The sequence below is a fragment of the Chiloscyllium plagiosum genome, chromosome 1 (assembly GCF_004010195.1).
Source record: "Chiloscyllium plagiosum isolate BGI_BamShark_2017 chromosome 1, ASM401019v2, whole genome shotgun sequence".
Taxonomy (NCBI): Eukaryota; Metazoa; Chordata; class Chondrichthyes; order Orectolobiformes; family Hemiscylliidae; genus Chiloscyllium; species Chiloscyllium plagiosum.
In genome coordinates, this window is record NC_057710.1 from 90,126,932 (window position 1) to 90,146,270 (window position 19,339).

At 40.6% G+C, this 19,339-nt stretch overlaps 2 protein-coding genes across 3 annotated transcripts in view; one reads left to right on the forward strand and one right to left on the reverse strand.

Moving 5' to 3' along the window:
- The window catches only part of LOC122550587 (ubiquitin-protein ligase E3A-like), a 36,611-nt gene extending 27,841 nt beyond the window's left edge, over window positions 1-8,770 (reverse strand). The window contains exons 1-3 of one of the 2 annotated variants that reach the window (XM_043691560.1): window positions 8,588-8,770; window positions 7,016-7,332; window positions 3,759-4,888 (exon numbers count right to left, since the gene is read on the reverse strand). In XM_043691560.1, coding sequence (XP_043547495.1) covers window positions 3,759-4,888; window positions 7,016-7,332; window positions 8,588-8,652 — 1,512 coding nt within the window. In that variant the 5' untranslated portion in view covers window positions 8,653-8,770. Of the gene's footprint in view, window positions 1-3,758; window positions 4,979-7,015; window positions 7,333-8,587 lie in introns of both variants that reach the window. The other variant, XM_043691550.1, reaches the window with a different exon arrangement.
- A 2,021-nt stretch (window positions 8,771-10,791) lies between these two features.
- The window catches only part of nfxl1 (nuclear transcription factor, X-box binding-like 1), a 170,011-nt gene continuing 161,463 nt past the window's right edge, over window positions 10,792-19,339 (forward strand). Inside the window, exon 1 of the mRNA XM_043691569.1 lies at window positions 10,792-11,168. Coding sequence (XP_043547504.1) covers window positions 10,946-11,168 — 223 coding nt within the window. The 5' untranslated portion in view covers window positions 10,792-10,945. The remainder of the gene's footprint in view (window positions 11,169-19,339) is intronic.

A 19,339-nucleotide genomic window follows, 5' to 3' on the forward strand; every position in this document is an offset into this window, starting at 1 on the left:
TCTCATCTACCTGTTTGGTCACTTTGTCAAAAAAGTCAATAAGATTCGTTAGGCACGACCTACCCGTCACAAAACCGTGCTGACTGTCCCTGATCAGATTATTCTTTTCTAGATGGTAATAAATCCTATCTCTTATAATTTAGTGGTTTGCTTCTGGTTTTATCCAATAGAAAAATGTTGATAACAGCCTTGTTGAAAATGTGGACGCTGAGCAATTGAGCAATATGGTGTTAGACAAAGAAGAGGTGGTTAAAAGGCAGCAGTATTCCAGGTAGAGAAGTAGACTGGCCTGGATGGATACATTGTTGATTGCTGAGAGAGGCAAGACAGCGAATTGCAGAGCCCTTGAAAATTTTCCAGGCCTCTGAATACAAAATGAGTCTTGGGAGAGTGGAGGATTGCAAATGTGACACCATTGTTTATGAAAGGGGCAAAGGGTAACCCAGGAAACTATAGACCTGTCACCTTGATGTCAACACTGGGAAAACTGATGGAGGCCATACAGGATAAGGTAAACCTACACTTAGGGAAAATAAGTTAATACTCGACAATTACCATTGCTTTGTCAAGGGCAGGACTTGTCTGACAAATTTAATTGAGTTCTTTGACGAGATGACACAAGATGAGGGTAGTGCTTGTGATGTTGTATACTTGGATTTTCAGAAAATATTTGATTCTGTGCCACAAGGCAATTTGTTTGCCAAATTAGAAATGTTTAGGATTGATAGGTCTTTTGCAGCATGGATTAGAAGTTGGTGAAAACAAACAGAGGATAGATATAGATGTGCATTTCTCAGATTGGTGAAGAATTGGAAGTGGTGGTTCCCTGGGATCAGCGTTGGGACCTTTGATTTTTCTGATTCATATAACAGTTTGGAAATTGCTTTGAGGGCAATATCTCTAATTTGCAGATAGGCTAGAGATAATAGTGAATTGTGAAGATGATGCAACTTCATACAGATATGGACAAGTTGGCCAAATGGGCAGACACATGGCAGATGAATTTCAATGCAGAGAAATGTGAGCTGGTGCATTTTGGTTGAAGAAACACAGAGACACAATATAGGTTCAATGGTACAACTCTGAGAGGAGTCTAGGAACAGAGGAACATTGGGAACACCTGCACTGTTCTCAGAAGGTGGCCAGGCAAGATGAAACAGTTATTAAGAAAGCTTTTAGGATCCTTGGGTTTATAAATAGAGGCATGGAGTATAAAAGCAAAGAAGTGATGCTACATGTCTAGAAATGTTTGGTCAGCCCACAGCTGTGTGCTCTGGCATCTTATTTAAGGAAGGATGTTAAAACACTGGAAACAGTGCAAAGGAGATTTACTAGAATGATAACAAGAATTAGGGATTTTAGATACAGGAAAGATTAGAGAAATTGGGCTTATTCTCCTTGGAGCAGAAAAGAGGTGACCATATTGAATTGTTCAAAATTATGAACAATTTTGACAGGGCAAAAAACGGTATTCTATTTCCACTAGTTGGTATGTCAATAACTCGGAGTCACAATTTCAAGACCATCAGCAAGAGAGCCAGGAGTGAGATGAGAAGAAACTTCTTTACTCAGAATTTTTAGGATTTGAAATGCGCTGCTGAGGAGAATGGTGGAGGCAGATTCCATAGAAGTGTTCAAAAGAGAGCTGGATATATGTTTGAAAGTGATGAATTTGGAGGGCTATGGCAATAGGGCTGGAGCATATGATTAGCTGGGTAGCTCCTTCTGGACAGACAAAATGGTTCAAATGGCTTCCTTCTGTACAGTAAAAGTCTATGATTCAATGGGATTCAAATGAACATTCAGCTCGTTGGAGTCATACCTAACACAAAGGATGATGGTTGTGGTTCTTTGTAGTCAGTCATTTCAGCCCCAGCTGTTGAGCGTCCCAACCATCTTCAAATTGTCCTTCCCTCCATCACAAAGGTTCGCTGATGATTGCACAATGTTCTACACCACTCATGATCCTTCAGGTACCGAAGCATTACATGGCCATTTGCAGTAAGACCTTGACAACACCCAGGCTCGGACTGGTAAGTTGCAAATAACAGGTGCTTCAACAAATGCCAGGCAACGACCACCTCAAACAAGAAAGATTCTAAGCATTTCCACTTGACATTTAATGACATTACCATCACTAAATCACAACTATCAACATCATGGCCTAAATGCTGGCCTAGATAATGATACCCACATCCTGTGAATGAATTTTTAAAAATCCTGGTGACTTAACCAGAAACTGAACTGGATCAGGTATATGAATATTCTGGCAACAAGACGTTCCCAATGCCCAACCGTTTACAAAACACGTCAGGAGTGTAACAAGCTATTCTCCCTATGCCTGAATGGGTGCAACTCCAATATACAAGATACTCAATATTATCCAGGAAAAAAAAACAGCCTGCTTAATTGGCACTTCATCACCCACTTTTAATATTTACACCTCTCACCACTGTCACACAGTGGTAGCAGCTTGTGTTATTTGCAAGGTGCACTCCAACAACTCACCACAGCTCCACTGATTACAATTTCTAAACCCATCAATGTCTACCACCTAAATGAATAAAGGCAAAAGATACATGGGAATACTGCTAACTGCAAGTTCTCCTCACAAGCCAGAACTGGAACTGCATTGTTGCTCCTTTACTGTCACTGGGTCAAAATTCTGAACAATACTCTGGGTTTACATACACATCAATACAAGGAGGCAGCCTAGTACCATCTTGTCATGGGCAATTATTGATGGACAGCAATACAGATGCCATGAAGAATTTCAAAAATGCTTTCTTGTGCATTGTGACTAATAGCTTTCATTTTCCTTCCTTTCCTTAATAGCTATGCTTTCTAGCTTTCAATCTGCTAGGATTGTCCCAGAATTTAGGGAATTTTGGAAAATTACAGCCACTATCTGCAGTAACTATGCAACTCTCCCTTTTTGAGCCTTGAGACATGAGACATCAGCTCCTGAGAACTTGTCAGTTTCGTCCATCGAGTTTCTCCACTGATATTAATTCCCTTAACGTTTACTCTCCACTTCTTGTGTCTAACTTGTACCTTCTACTTTGAATGGCAGACAATGGTTCAATGTTTGCCATTGTCTCATTTTCTGCTTCCAAAGGAACAGTATTTACAATAACTACTATTTTCCTTTAGATTTACTTTTAGATTTCGTTTTACAATCTGTTGTTATATTTCTGGTTGGTTAACTCTCAGATTTTTTTCTCCCCTTTTTAATCACTTTTTTAGCCTTTATTCCCAATTTTCAGAGTTAACACTGTTCTTTGCAGTGTTGGAAGCCCCTTTTTTCCATCTAATATGACCCTTAACTTCCTGAGCTACAGATGGATCTTTCTTGCTGAGTTTTTGTCTTTCGATGGAATGTACTTTTTGCTGAATATTTTGAAATTTTTCCTTCAAATGCATGTCAGCGTTTAATTACCATCAGACATTTTAGCCTATTGCCCAAAGAAGCTTAGCCACTCCTCCCATCTATGCAATTGGCTTTGTTTAAGATTATGATTGGATTATGTCATTTAATGAAAAATTGTTAGAAACTTGATTTTTTCATCCCTATTCAACATTACAATTGATAAAAATTGTCCCAGAATAGACGACATGTCAATAAAACACATCTCATTAGAAAAATAATTTAACTCTTAACACCTATTTATACATTCATCTATCAGTTGTAGTTAAAAAAATTCACAGAAATGCTTATATTAAGCAAGATTCTTTGAAAAGAAAATGCTGGTACATACCCGCACAAGAGCATCGTCAATTATATGATCGCGCCGTACTTTAAGTCGCAAATAAGGTTGAATCTGTTGACCTTGTACCAAATTGTATAAAACAGTTATACGTCGTTCACTAAACATTCGTATTCTGTTGTCATAATAGAGGCCTTGACTTTTTGTATACGGGGTAAGGAGGAATGGACATGTCAAGAAAGAAAACTTCTTTTCACTGTCTACTTTAAAAAATATGTAGTCTTTATCCATTGCAAGAATATTGTTCAATGACTCGTTAACAAATTCATCATAAGATATCACAGGTTGACAGCAGTCAATAGCTTTAAAATTAAGTTCTTTTTCCAAGGGGTCCACCCGGGGACCCTTCTTGTAACGGGTGTCCTCAATCAAAATGTTCTGGTGCAAATTTGCTTCACTGTTTTCTTGTGACAATTCTTCTTCTTCATCCTCTGTTGTTAACGTGCCACCCAGCAAATTTGCATAGTACACCAATTTTAGACATTTAGCTGCTGCAACAGCTGTGTCATCTTCATTTACCAAATTTCGACAACTATAATCATTGCTTATTACTTTGAATGTGATAAGCTGCTGAAAGACCTCAACCATTCTGCGAATGTCACTAGAAGTGTATGTTGACCACAGACGTATCAATTTGGCTTGTGCTGACAAAGGAAGCTTGCACATTGCTTTACAGAACATTGGCAAGGCTCCTTCCAGATACTCAGGACTATGTAGGTTGTGATTTTCCATGACAATTATGAATAAGTTTAGGTAGTTTGGATCCCTGGTATATGCATTATGATAACTTAATTCACATTCCACATCTGGTGATAGATACATCAAAGCATTAATCAGTGCAGTTTCTATCCGGTTATGTGACAGTAGTTTTGTGTAGACTCTTCGTACAGATTTCACATCAACAGTTAATTCTTCAAGCGTAAATGTTTGTCCAACACAATCACAAGGTTTCTGCTGTGAGCAACAAGGTGCTGAATGATCGCTTTCCGTTATTGTTTGCAGTTCAGCACTTTTTTCCAAATTATCCGGTACATTTCCTGGTAGACAACTCAAGCAATTTCTCTTCATCTCAGGTTTCCTAAAGCTCTTAACTAGTGTTTCTGAACGGGAGAATATCCGGCCTGTAACATGAACCAGTGGTGAGATGTCTCCAGTTTCATTGCATACACTGAGAATTTCATCCACTTTTTCTTCAGTAAGATAGGTTATATCTAGCAATAAAAATAATCAGTTGATAAAATAAGTAACATAGTTAAAACAATACTTTCCTTCTCCATTATATAATAATTACATTAAATCTTTGCACCAAAACAAACAAGATGTTCTATTTTGTAATCAAACGATTTCAATTTCTGAACATATTTCACAATCAGTAGCGTTAGACAAATTCACTGTCAAGAAGAGCTACTATTAACTAAAGAATGAAGTTTAAAAAACAAATTAGCATCTCAGGCCATCAAGCTCCTTAAGACCTAAACAACTGCAAATGAAAATTTGCAAACACAAAACAAAATGACCTTTTGGATAATTTTAGAATTAATGAAACTTAAACTTGATTAATATAGTCTGTTCTATAATATTTTACAATTTTTTCATTTTAGAAAATGAAAACAAATAGGATCATCAGGAGAAAGCCAACCTCAAGTTAAGGGGGACAAAAAAGGTACAGAAACAAAACCTGCAGGAACTACAAAATATATGAAATGTGACACAACGAAACCATCACCTGCACATACAAAACTAAAGCTAGTAAATCATGCAAAAAAAATCTGTTACTTCAACCCAGGGAGCACATGAACAGCTGAAGTGACAAGTTCACTTTGAATAAAAGGCACTCCTGGTATAGGAATTTCCAAATATACTTACTTGCAGAAATGCTCCACATGGTAGAATGTAAAAACAAAATCAACGTGTTTCAAGATGTTTATTTCAAGGACTTTGCTAGAGGTCAGAATATCTACAATATGACAGTTCAACAACACTCAGGAATGGAGGTCACAAATATTCTGTTCTTTTTAAGAAAACACAAACTTTAATGCACATAAAGACAAAGTCATTAATGCACATAATGACTAAGCAACCATTGTCTCATTAGCGCAATTCCACTGCTATACTCCTGGAATTGGTTGCTGCTAAAGTTAAGATGGAAGACTTGACATGAAAATGTATTAGTTCCTTAATTAATATTCTCAGTGGAACAAAGATTACCATGTGACATTCTACAGCAACCTAACCATGAATAAAATAGAAGTAGATCTGGTATTTTGTCTCGTGTGGTATCAATGTTGCAGATAACAAATACTATCAAAACAAAACAATGATTTTGAGTTCTCCCATACCAACAAAATACCTGAAAAGTACCATTTTTAAAGGAATTATAATTATAACTTAAAATAATTATTATAGATAATGTAAAAAGAAAAGGGGCCGCATAGTAAGCCAGAGTTGAAAGTAATGAAATTGGGAAGTTCTAGATCTATAACAGGTAAATTAGAATTAAGTTTTGTCACATGTACTCAAGTACATGGATACAGGAAGAAAGGGAAAGAGAGGCAGGGACTGGCAAAGACATGAAGAGATTTAAACACGAGAACTGGAATTTTAGAGAGGAAATTGGGGACATGGAGCCAATACAAGTCAATGAGGTTCCAACAAGGTAACAGCAACAAATGCACCAGCTGTAGTAGGTAGCAAAGTCAACAGAGGACAGTTGAGTTTGGGTTGCTGTATCTTAAGGAAAGCTGCAACAATTGCCTCAAAGAGTTAGAATAGAATCCCTACACTGTGGAAACAGGCCCTTCAGCCCAACAAGTCCACACCGACCCTCTTAAGAGTAACCCAACCAGACCCATTCCCCTACCCTATTATCCTATATTTCCCCCTGACTAATGCACCTAACACTATGGGCAATTTAGCTTGGCCAATTCACCAAACCTGCACATCTTTGGATTATGGGAGGAAACCAGTGTACCTGGAGGAAACCCACGCAGACACTGGGAGAATGTGCAAACTCCACATAGACAGTTGCCCGAGGCTGTAATCTAACCCAGGTCCCTGGTGCCGTGAGGTAGCAGTGCTGACCACTGAGCCACTGTGCTTAGCTCTTCAAAGAGATAAAGACTATACCTAAACTAATAATGATCTAGCATTTGATCTTCTTGATGAAAATCAATGCTTTTAAATAAGCAACTGAGTAAATTCAATTTTGCCTATCAACATTTACCTGACAAGGAAAAATAAAGCCTTACTTTGAAAGTTGTTCTGCTGCTGTTTCTTACAACAGATCTCATCCAACTCACTTCTAATAGCCTTGCTGTTATGTTTGTATTTGTCAGGTGAAACATTTTGGAAAAGCAAAGATCTTGGCTTCTTAATGGGCCAAGCTGTGCATAGCTCTGCCCTGGTGCGATATAATTCCAGAGCTCTGGCTGCAGCTTGATTATTGTCCAACTGCTTGAAACCCGGGCAGGAAGCACAATTCTCATTGGCACAGAACTCATTTCCGCAGCCTTGTGTTAATTGAAGGTAGTATCTTTCAATCAATTCCTTGGCAGCTTCTCGTTTCCTATAAGAAATTTTAAAAAGTGATGTCAACTAGTATTAAAATCTGACCTTAAGTGGATGTATATAAAATGTCAGAACAACTATTTCTGCGTTATCCCTTCATGTAAGCAAGTACTCTCTAAGTTCAGAACATAAGCAACAGTTTGCTGACTGCGAATCAAATTTGGCTTTGCATATTACAGTTATAATTAAATTACTCAAATTATACTGAATCTGCCATTGTTCACACCGAGATTCATAAGATCACCAGGTTTTTTTTTCTACATTAGTTAAACTATAAGCCTTTTCATGTTGTCATACATTAATTAAAAATCACAGCATTGTTTACTTTGCAGATCTTGGGACAAAATGGCTCCAAGAGTATCAATGTTTGCAAGAGTACGCCACATAAGAAAATGTGAAACAAGAGTTAAGATTTTATTGAGTGATTGTATCAGATTGTAGGAGTTACCTCTGCTGCTCCCACAAAACAATTTCACACAGCTTATTTGCTCAGTATTACAATTCATTTGAATTTATGCAGTACACTTCAAATGAGCTGACACAATTAACCAAAGAAAGGTTTAACTGGACTATGCATAATTGCATGAATACTAACTTTGTGCTTTAAAATTATTGTCATTACTACCTGATCCAGTACGATACATTATGGGTAAGTAATAACGGTAGATGAGACCATACTCTTCTTATTTATACTTGTATCACACATATCAGAACATAACTCAGACTTAATTAAACTAAGGGGTGAGAGCAGTGCTAAGTTTTTGAGCCAAAATTTACATCTCAACCAACATCTTGTGTACAAATGTAGTCATTTTTCTGATTACACTTTTAAAAGTCCTGAGATGGTGAAAAGAGCTATTAAAAAGTTATTCCTCTATAACGAAAGAAGTTTTTTTTTAAGGGTGATTAGATAAGATCTGTTCTGAATAAAAACGATCGTGGAAACATGTGAACGGGAAACACTGAACTGGTATCACTTTATAAATAATTTGACACCTCGCCGTGTTAACTAGAGATGCCTTCAAGCGTTCCAGGTTTACCAATTTTTTACTACAATGAAGTGGACATGGCTGGGATCCTGGGACTGTGTTGACAGCCCGAGGGAGACTACGGCTTGAATCTGGTTAGCGCCAAGGTCCACCTCGCCCAGGCCACTGTTATTTGAGGAGCTGCAAGTGCCGCCTGCAATGGGCCGTGCACCATCTCCAATCGGTTAGACAAGGCTAGGCTCAACCAAGGAGGGGGACACTCACCGCTTGAGGCTCGCCGGAGAAGGGGCGAGCAGCGTGACCTGGGCGTTAGTGTCAGGGGAAGTCATGCGAGGCCGAAGACAGAGGAAGATAAGGCGACAACGGCCACTTCCACCGTAAACATTATAGACCTTCACACTCAGGCCCAGCCCCTCCAACCACTTCCGGCCCTTGCCCCGCCTCCACAGTCTATTTCCGGTCCCAGATGCCCCGTCCCCGTTGCAGCCTCCAGCTTTCTCACTATGATCCACTTTTACACATCCGATTGCAGCCAGAGAATATCCAACATTATGCCATTCCTATTAATCTCCAGGTTATACCTAGTATTCCTTATCTAAATGCCATACTTTCTTCCTTTTCTTGGAGACATGGGGATAGTTTCATGACATCCTCTCTTGACTCCTCATCTATCAGTTTGCTTGTTTGACTTCCAGACTTGGATGAGTTGCAGTTTATTCCAGAAATGAATGAACTAAATAAACCAAAACCATCACCACAAATTCATTCCCTCCCTTGCTATTGTTTTGAATTAAACTAGACTGATCACGTTCTCAGGAGAAAGTGAGGACTGCAGATGCTGGAGATCAGAGTAAAAAAAGGAGTCACATTCCTGATGAAGAGTTTATGCTTGAAACATTGACTCTCCTGTTCCTCGGATGCTGCCTGGCTGGCTGTGCTTTTCCAGCACCACACTTTTTGACTGATCACATTCTCAACATTTATTTTGATCTGAAGCCAAACGTCCAACACTCTACGTTAAAGATGACTTTCATTTTCATGCCATGGACCCTTGGCTCAACCATTTCAGAAACCCTCAAATGTTTCTTTGTTACCCACAAGGTTGATTACTTCAATCCTCAATTTTGGCCTTTCCTCCAATTTGTCCTGATGACAAATCAGAAATAGCTGTTCAGGGTACACTTCACGTCAGCTCGAATGACGAATCATTTCAACTCGAAACGTTAGCTTGCCCACTCTCCATGGATACTGCCTGACTCACTGCGACCTCCAGTATTTGTTGCTTTCAGTACAGATTTCAGCATCTGCAGTAGGTTGTTCCTATATTTTGAAGGATACACTATTGCTGTGCACCGTTGAATGTTGCGAGGCACTTGATTGAGTTAAGACTTTGATATTTTTAGCTAATTAAGCCGGATGTTCCAAGTCAGTTTCACTGGCCAGACCTTCCTCAAACCAGAGCATACAGTTTCCTACTAATTTGCAGGAACATGTAGTGATGTTCAAGACTCAAAGGGATCCCTTGTCATTTGCACCTTGGCTTTCTGAAAAGCACTATGTGACATTTGATCATTAATACACAGAACAATGGAATTTCTCCAATTCCTTAAGAATGTTAGGGCACGTTAGGGCCAGTGAGCTCTTCGATCACAGCATAATAGCCAAAATCAACAACAACAGCCAAGAGAACATGCAGTTCCTCCTTGACGGCTCTGCCATGTTCTCGTTCATTGAGAATTATAACTGTCAGGACTCAAAGCAACCAGGAGAGCTGGACACCATGTTTTTCCAATTTGTAAGAGCCACACCACGCTGGGAACTGGAGACATTCACCCAGACCTCCTGTGCTGGTAAGACGGTTAACAACAAGATTTCTGCAGAGCACTTATTTCCTTGGGAATTCCTCACTGCAAATTGCCCCTTTGATTAATGATGTTGGGGTGTGGGTGTTGGACTGAGGTGGACAAAGTTAAAAATCACACAGCACCAAGTTATAGTCCAACAGGTTTATTTGGAAGTACAAGCTTTTAGAGTGGAAGTCCTTCCTTAGGTAGCTAGTGGAGTAAGCACCAAGTTATAGTCCAACAGGTTTATTTGGAAGTACAAGCTTTCAGAGTGCTGCTCCTTCCTTAGGTAGCTAGTGGAGTAGGGTCATAGAACACAGAATTTATAGCAAAAGATCATTCTGTCATACAACTGATGCGATACATTGAACAAACCTGGATTGCTCTTTAGTCTTTTATCTTTCAGAATGCGTTGCAGGCTTCGATTCATTAATATGTAAATCTCAGAACCTCTTTCAAGTCACATTCCCGAGATAACTTAAGGTTTTATTTCATTAAGATTTTTGGTATTCAACCTTGCCATCCTCTTCATGCCATATTTTGTTTTACAACGCTCCTGGAACGGCGCTATATTAGCGCAGCTGCAACGGGGATTGCAGCAGGTGGAATACAATTCCCACAGGGCGCTTCGTCTACAACGCATGCGCAGGGGGCGGCGATGCCGCGAGTCGGCTGGGCGCATGCGCGATGAGGCTCCAACCGCTGGTGGTCCAGGCTCCGGGACGAGGCCTTAAGTAACGTCCGAGGAGCCTGGAGGGAAGAGAAGAGGAGCCGGGCAATGGAGCCGGCTTGGCGGCAGGGTGGACGGGGCAGGGGCCGCGGGAGGGGTAAAGGCGGAGGCGGCCCCCCTCAAGCGGTTGGAATCGTTCGAGAGCCTGAGGCTGGTGCAGCAGGAGATAATAGACATGGAAGAGGCTCCGGCTCCGGCTCCGGCTCCGGCTCCGGCTGGAGGAGCAGCAGCAGCGGCGACTGGTCGAGGAGTCAGTCCGAACCTAGCAATGGTAAATAACACCGTACAGAGAAACTGAATGAGGCTGCCTGAGTGTAACATCTGGACAGTAAACTTGTCTGTCAATATCATCATCTTGTTGAGATTGCTGGTACACTGTAATCTCTGCAGTCCGGAAATCTATTGTTTCGAAACACCAGTTGTCAGAAAATATATTGAATGGATCCAAACAACTAGTGGCCTCATTGTAGTGCACTATTTTGGAAGCAAAATATTTTATTTTATTGTGGTCTTATATGACTCTATGCGTTCATCACTTTGTGTTTACTTGTTTTTGTATGCTGATATCTAAATACATTTATAGTCAGGCATTCAGAAATCCAGCAATGGTTTTGTCCACCACATTCTGCACTGTGAAACCAAAGCAGAAATTGCTAGGGAAACTCTGTGGATCTGAGAACACCTGTGGAAAGAACACAGTGCTAATGATTTGAGTCCAGTGACTCTTCAGAGCTGATAGTAGTTAGGGAAAGGTGGTATTTATCCTGATGACCAGGTATGGGAAAGAGTGAGTGGATAAGTGGAGATGGAGCCCAGAGGGAGAGAAAGATAGTTAGGCGGACAAAGCGGTGGTTGTTAGGAAGGTAGGAATGGACTAAACCTGATAATGGCAATAGTAAATCATAGAGATGTACAACACAGAAACCTTTGGCCCATCTTGTCCATGCTGACCAGATATGGGTGACAATGAGTTGACATTGCTGAAAGCAGCTCAAGTTATGACATGGGTTGGATGTGGGTGAACGACTTGAAAGGTGTTCAGGCCTGAAATTTATTGAACTTGACATTGAGTTCTGATGGCTGCAAGGTTCCTAAGTAGAAGATACAATGCTGATCTTCTAGTCTGTACTGAGCCTTGTTGGAGCTGCAGGACCAAGACAGAAATATTGGCCAGGCGAAAGTGAGGACTGCAGATGCTGGAGATCAGAGCTGAGAGTGTGGTGCTGGAAAAGCACAGCAGGTCAGGCAGCATCCAAGGAGCAGGAGAATTAACGTTTCTGGCAAAAGCTCTTCATCTGGAAATATTGGCCAGCCAACCAAAACATGCTGAAGTGACAGGCAACTGGTAGTTTAAGGTAAGTTTTGCAGACTGCATGCAAGTGTTCAGCAAAACAGTCATCCAGTCTGCATTTTGTTGTCCCAATATAGAGGAGATCACGTTGAGAACAGGTAATACAGTAGACTAGATTGCGTGAAGTCCAGGTAAATTATTGCTTTACCCTGAAGGTGTGTTTAGAGTCTTGAATAGTGAGGAGGGAAATGGTAAATGGACAAGAGTTGCATCTTTTATGATTGCATGGGAAGGTGCCACGGGGGTGTGAGGAAGTATTAGGAATGGAAGAGAGTGGACTAGGTTGTTCTGGAGGGAGCGATCCCTGTGAAATGCTGACAAAGTAGGGAAATGTATGTCTTTGGATGTGGATACTGGTGGATGGAAAGTGAGGATGAGGGGCCCTGTTAGTGTTATGGGAGGAAAGAGAAGAGGTGAGAGCAGAAGTGTGGGAAGTGGGACAGATATGGCTCAGGGTTCTGTAGACCATGGTACTGGGGAAATTACTTTCTACTTTTTACAAGAATGGCTGAAGCACAGGTGCTTTGCATTTTCATAAATAGGAAGAGCTAGGATTGTTCTTATAGCAGAGCAGGTTTGATAGAGGTGTTGAAAATCAAGGTTTTGGAAAGAATAAGTTATAGAGAAACTTTCAGTAGTGACTAAACATGTATAAGCAAATCATAACAGGTATAAGATGACTGGCAAAAGATCCAAAGGTACAAGAGCGCTTTAAATATTATATCCTTATTCTGAAAAAAGGCATAAGTGAGTGGAGATGCACTTGACTGAGTGACAATAAATAGAAAAGTGGCTGTACAGTAAAGGGAATTATAACTTTATATGATTTTGAAGCAAAAGTTCAACATTTGGTTTCCAAACCTGCTTTCTAAGTCTGTGATGTGATTGGAGCTGGCTAGGCCAGCATTTATTACCCCATTCTAAATGCCCTAGAGAAAGTGATGGCTAGCTTTCTTCTTGAACAGCTTTAGTTCTTGGAGTATTCATTCGCAATGCTGTTGGAAAGGGAATTCCAAGATTTTGATCTGATGATAGAAGAATCAGTGATATTATTCCAAATTAGGATGGTGAGTAACTTGGAGCAGAACTTGCAACTGGTGTTGTTATCAAGTATCTATGTGCTAGAGTAGTTTGGAAGTTGCAGTTGAAGGAGCTTTAGTACAACAGCTTGTTGTTGCTGTTGTAGAAGTATTGTTTGATAACATTGTGGATGATCCTTCCATCACTTTGATGATTGTAGGCTTATAAGGTGGCTTCTAGGTAAAGTAATATGTTTTACATACCAGTCATGTCTAGGCAGTTTTCAACATTGTTGGATAGATGCTAGTCTTGTACTGCAGTGGAACCACTTGGCTAGGAGCACAGCAAGTTAGCACAAGTGTTCAGTACTATAACTGGAATGTTGCTGGTCCCACAGCCTTTTCAGTACCCAGTCACTCCCACCTATTTCTTGATATCGTACATAGTGAATTGAATAGTTTGAAGACTATGCCAGGGACCTCAGGAAGGTGACAAAGATGAGTCATTCACTTGACACTTCCAGCTGAAGTTGATGCAAAAATGTTGTGGAATATTTTAAACTCCTCCTTAACATCGTCTTTTTATTTCAAATGCCAACCAGCCTTTATTTTGCATGGGTGGGCAGATCATCTCAACAGTTAACCCAGGGGACCTCTTCAACAATGTAGAGTTTCAAGTCCTCCAGTGGTCCCTTGTCTGGACTTAACCCACAAAAGAAAACAAGTTTTAGATGTCCACCTCATCAAGACCAGTCAGGATTGTAAATTTGACAAACAAATTGTCCCTTGCTCTTCTAAACTGCAATGAAAAGCAAGCCCAGTCTGTCCAACCTATCTGAAGACATCCTGCTCATTCCACGTATCAATGAAGTGAATCTCCTTTGAACGATCTCCGGTACATTTAGATCTTTCCTTCAATGGGGAGATCAAAACAATGTATAGTATTCGAGATGTGCTGTTATCAATGTCTGTATAATTGAAAGATAACATAAAACCATAGATATAGGAATATAAGTAGGCTGTTTGGCCTTTTGAATCTGTTCTGCCATTCCATGAGATCATGCTGATTTGATAATTTCCTCAATATTCCTGCTGTTTACTGATTAAAAATATGGCCATCTTGGCCTTGAATAAACTTAATGATCTAGCCTTGACGACTCTCCATTTGCAAGTTGACTAGGTTCTGAAGGATGGAATTCCTCCCCTTCTGTCTGAAATTGCACCTTCTTTTTATGAGATTGTCCATTTGATCTGAGATCCTCAAGGGTAAACAGTTTCAGCATTTACCCTGTCAAGTCCCCTAAGAATTTTTTATAAATTTTACTCAAGTTGCCTTTCATTCTTCTAAACTCCATTGAGTACAGGCCCAACACACTTAACCTCACCCCATAAGATAATTCCTTAGATAAGGGGATCAAAACTGTTAGACCATGAGACTATAGGTATAGGAGCAGAATTCGATTATTTAGACCATTTTGAGTTTGCTCTGCCATGTAATCATGGCTGGTATGTTAATCAACCCCATTCTCCTGCCTTCTTCAGGAAGGGCTTATGCCCAAAACGTCGATTCTCCTGTTCCTTGGTGCTGCCTGACCTGCTGCCCTTTTCCAGCAACACATTTTCAGCTCTGATCTGCAGCCCTCACTTCCTAATCAAGAACCTGTCTATTTCTGTTTTACATACACCCAATTACTTGGTTTCCACAGAGCTACCATCTCTGTTTGAGGAAATTCCTCTTTATCTCTGGTCTAAAGGGTTGTTCCTTCATCCTTCTAAACGTCATCAAGCACAGATCCAGAGTCCTCAACCGCTCCTCATATGACAAGCCTTTCATCCCTGGGATCTTTCCTTTAAATCTCCTATGGACTCCTCCAAGACTAGCATGTTTTTTCTTATATATGGAGCTCAAAACTGCCCTCAATAATCCAAATGCGCTTTGGCCAGAGACTTAAACAGTTTTCAGCAGTACATCACTGCTCTTATTCTTCTAGCCCTCTTAACATGAATGCCCACATTACGTTTGCTTTCCTAACCACCAACTGAACCTGCATGTTAACCTTGAGAATCCTAAACTATGACTCCCAAATTCCTTTGTGCTTCAGATTTCCAAAGCCTTTCCTGTTTACAAAATAGTCTGCTCCTGTATTATTCCCCCCACATTGTGTAACCTCTCACTTTCCCACATTGTATTTCATTAGCCACTTCTTTTCCTACTTGCCTAGCATGTCCAAGTCCTTCTGCAGCGTCCTTGTTTCCTCAACTCCATTTGTCCCTTTGTGTCATCTGCAAACTTAAAGCAACAATGCCCTCCGTTCCTTTGTCCATTTCTGTTAACATATAATGTAAATAGTTGTGATCCCAACATTAACCCCTGCTGTCATCCTGAAAAAGACCCTTTTATCCATATTTTCTGCCTTCTGCCATTCAGCCAATCCTTTATCCAGATCAGTATTTTGCCGCTTATATGATGAGCTCTTATCTTATTTAGCAGCTTTTGGTGTAGCACCTTGTCCAAGACCTTCTGGAAATCCAAATAGATCATGTCTCTTGATTCTCCTTCTCTAACTTGCTTGTTACGACCTGACCAAGAAGATAGATGAAAGTAGAGCTGTAGATGTTGTCTACACCTTATTACAGCCTTCAAGGTTCTGCATGGCAGACTATTTAGTAAAGTTGGATCACATGGGATCCAGGGAGAGCTAGCCAATTGGATATATAATTGGCTTGACAGTAGGAGACAGAGAGTGGTAGTGGAGGGTTGTTGTTCGGACTGGAGGCCTGTAACCAGCAATGTGCTAGGTTCACTGCTATTTGTTATTTATTTAAACTATTTGGATTAGAATAAAGGCGGCATGGGTAGTAAGTTTGCAGACGAATGCAAAATTGGTGGTACAGTGGACAGTGAAAAGGGTTATCTGAGAGTACAGTGAGATCAGTAGGCTGAGGAGAAGCAGAATGCAATTTGTGACATTTGGTAAGGCATGACTTGCACAGTTAATGATAGGGCCTTGGGTCATGTTGAACAGAGACACCTCAGGGTGCAGGTACATGGTTCTCTGGAAGTGGCATCACATGTAGATAGGGTGGTGAAGAAGGTGTTAGGAGTTGGGCCTAGATATTGATGAGGCCACATTTGGAGTACTGTATACAGTTTTGGTTGCCCTGCTACAGGCAGGATGTTATTTAACTGGAAAGGTGCAAAAGAGACTTACAAGGATGTTACCGACTCTGCAGGGTTTGAGTTATAGGGAGAGGCTGAATAAGTTAGGACTTTTGTTTTCCCCAGAGCGTAGCAAGCTGATTGGTAACCTTACAAAAGCTTATAAAATCATGAGAGGCATAGATGTGGTGAATTGCTAAGGGGAGCCCAAAAGTAGAGGGTGCAGATTTTAGGTGAGAGGGGAAAGATTTAAAAGGGACCAGAGGGGCAACATTTTTGCACAGAGGATGGTGCGTAGGTGGAACAAACTGCCAGAGGAATCGGTAGAGAGGAGTACAATTGCAACATTTAAAAGATGAGACCAAGCATAGGAAAGTTCCAGAGGGATATGGGATGAGTTCAGTTTAGGAAACCTGGTCAGCGTGGACAAGTTGGCCTGAAGAGTCTGTTTCTGTGCTGTATGAGTCCATGACTTTCCCTCGATGAAGCCGTGCTGACTCTGCCCTGTTTTACCATGCATTTCCAAGCACTCTGCAATCTCATTGTTAATAATGGACTCTTCCAACAACCAAGGTTAAGCTAACTGGTCTATGATGTCCTGTCTTCTGCCTCCTTACTTCGTAAACAGAAGTGTTACATCAGCTGCTTTCCGGTACTCTGACTCCCTCCCCTGACTCCAGTAATTCCTGAAATATCGTCATGCCAACACATTCTCCTCAGCTATCTCCTTCAGAACTCTGTAGTCCATATAGTCTGGGTCATTTATCTACTTCAGACCTCTCAGCTTTCCTAGCACCACCACCTTAAAGATGGCTGCAACACTGACCCCTACCTCCTGACTGTCTTGAAGTTCTGGTATGTTGCTGGTGTCTTCCACCTTGAAAATGTAATGGAAAGTACATATTCAGTTCCTCTGCCATCCTTTGAAACCCATTATTACTTCTCCAGCCCTGTTTTCCAGTGCTCCACTGTCCACTCTTGCCTCTCTCTAACCATTTTTGATATCTGAAAAAAAACTCTTGCAATCTTTCTTTGTTACTAGTTAGCTTACTCTCACATTTCATCATCTTGGCACCCCTCCCCAACTGCTTTCTTAATTATCCTCTGCTGGTTTTGAAAGGCCTCCCAATCCTCTGGCTTCCACTAATCTTCATATTTTATGCTTTTTCCTTTGCATTTATGCTGTCCTTGACTTTCCTTGAATGATAGTTGCCTTATCCTTCTCTTAATATGTCTCACTTCATAGTATTCTAGGTATGGCTTAAGTGGTGCCTTGTATAATTTTAGCAAGTGTCTGTTTTTACACTCTATTTTTTCTTTTGAAATGAGTTTTCGGGATCTGACCTAAGTAATGAAGAAACTCCTCTGGCTCAAAACCATCTTGGCCAGTTTTGTGGGGATCAGGAGTGCAAAGGGAGACTGAATAAGGATGCAGCCAGAGCCGAGAAGATCAAACATTGACTGAAGCAGTTTGTGGGAGTCCTGGCAGTAGGGGAGATAGTGTGACATAATGAGCTATTCCTCGGGTGAGTGATGAGCAACAGCAAGAATTCAACAGTATAGATTTGCAGGCCAAAATTTGGTATGCATAGATTAAATCATTTGGAAGAATGACTGACTAGTTCTGATTAATAACAAAGATATTTTGACCCTTAAGGCCAGGAATCCTCAGACTGCCCTCCATTAAACCTTGGAATTCATTGTACAAGATTAGAGTAAGAGGCCAGAATTGTGCTACATTTTGCTACAATGGAATAAAGATTACAAACACCTTGCACACAATTTGCAAACATTATGATTCTTTGCTAAGCTTATACTCCAGAATTTTATGCGCCGCTACGCAATCTGTTCCAGTCTATCTACAACACTGGTATCAACATGAAAAATTGACTGTGTGCTGTATGCAAAAAGTCGAGCAACTTCAACCAGCCATTGCCATACCATCGCTCTATTCTTAATCATCAGTGAAGTGATGGAATGGGTTATTAACAGGATTATCATGCAGCACTTAGTTAGCAATAACCTGCTCGCTGAAGGTTGATTTGGATTCTTCTGGGGCCTGTCAACTTATGACCCCATTACAGTGTCATTCAAACATTGAGAAAAGAACTGAGCTGCAAAGAGTAGGTGAGATTAACTGCCTTTATCAAGGTTGCGTTTGACTGAGTGTGGCATCAAGGTGCTCTAGAAATAATTGGATTCCATGGGCATTGGGGAAAAAAGTGTTCACTGTTTAGAGTCATACCCAGCACACAAAGGAAGGTGGTTGTTGGAGGTCAGTCATCTGAGCTCCAGAAGATCTCTGTGGGAGTTCTTTCAAGGTAGTGTCTTAGAGCCAACCATCTTCAGCTTTATCATGAATGATTTTCCTTCCAATATTAGAAGTGGGATGTTGGCTGATGATTGCACAGTTGTCATGTTATGTACATGTTATGATTTATTTTATAATGTTATGTACCATTCATGTCCTTGCAGATAAAGCAAGGACATGTTTAAATTTGGCAGTAACAGGACAATATCTACGCTTGGGCTGACAGTTACCAAGATAACCTTCTCACCAAACAAGTGTCAGAGAATGACAATCTCCAATAAGAGAGAAAATAACCATCATCTTTGATTTTCCTTGACATTACCATCACTGAAATTCCCACTATCAACATTTTGGAACTTAGCATTGATCGGAAATTGAACTGGACTAGCCACATAAATTCTACAGCAACATAAGCAGGTCAGAGAGGAACCATGTAGTGGGTAACTCATCTCTGACTCCATAAAGTTTTTCTACTGTCTACAGACCAAGTCAGAAATGTGCTGGATTATTCCCCATGTGCTTGGATGGCTGCTTGCTTGAATAACACTCAAAAAGCTTGACACCATTCAGGACAAAGTGGCTCACTTGATTGGCAATACGT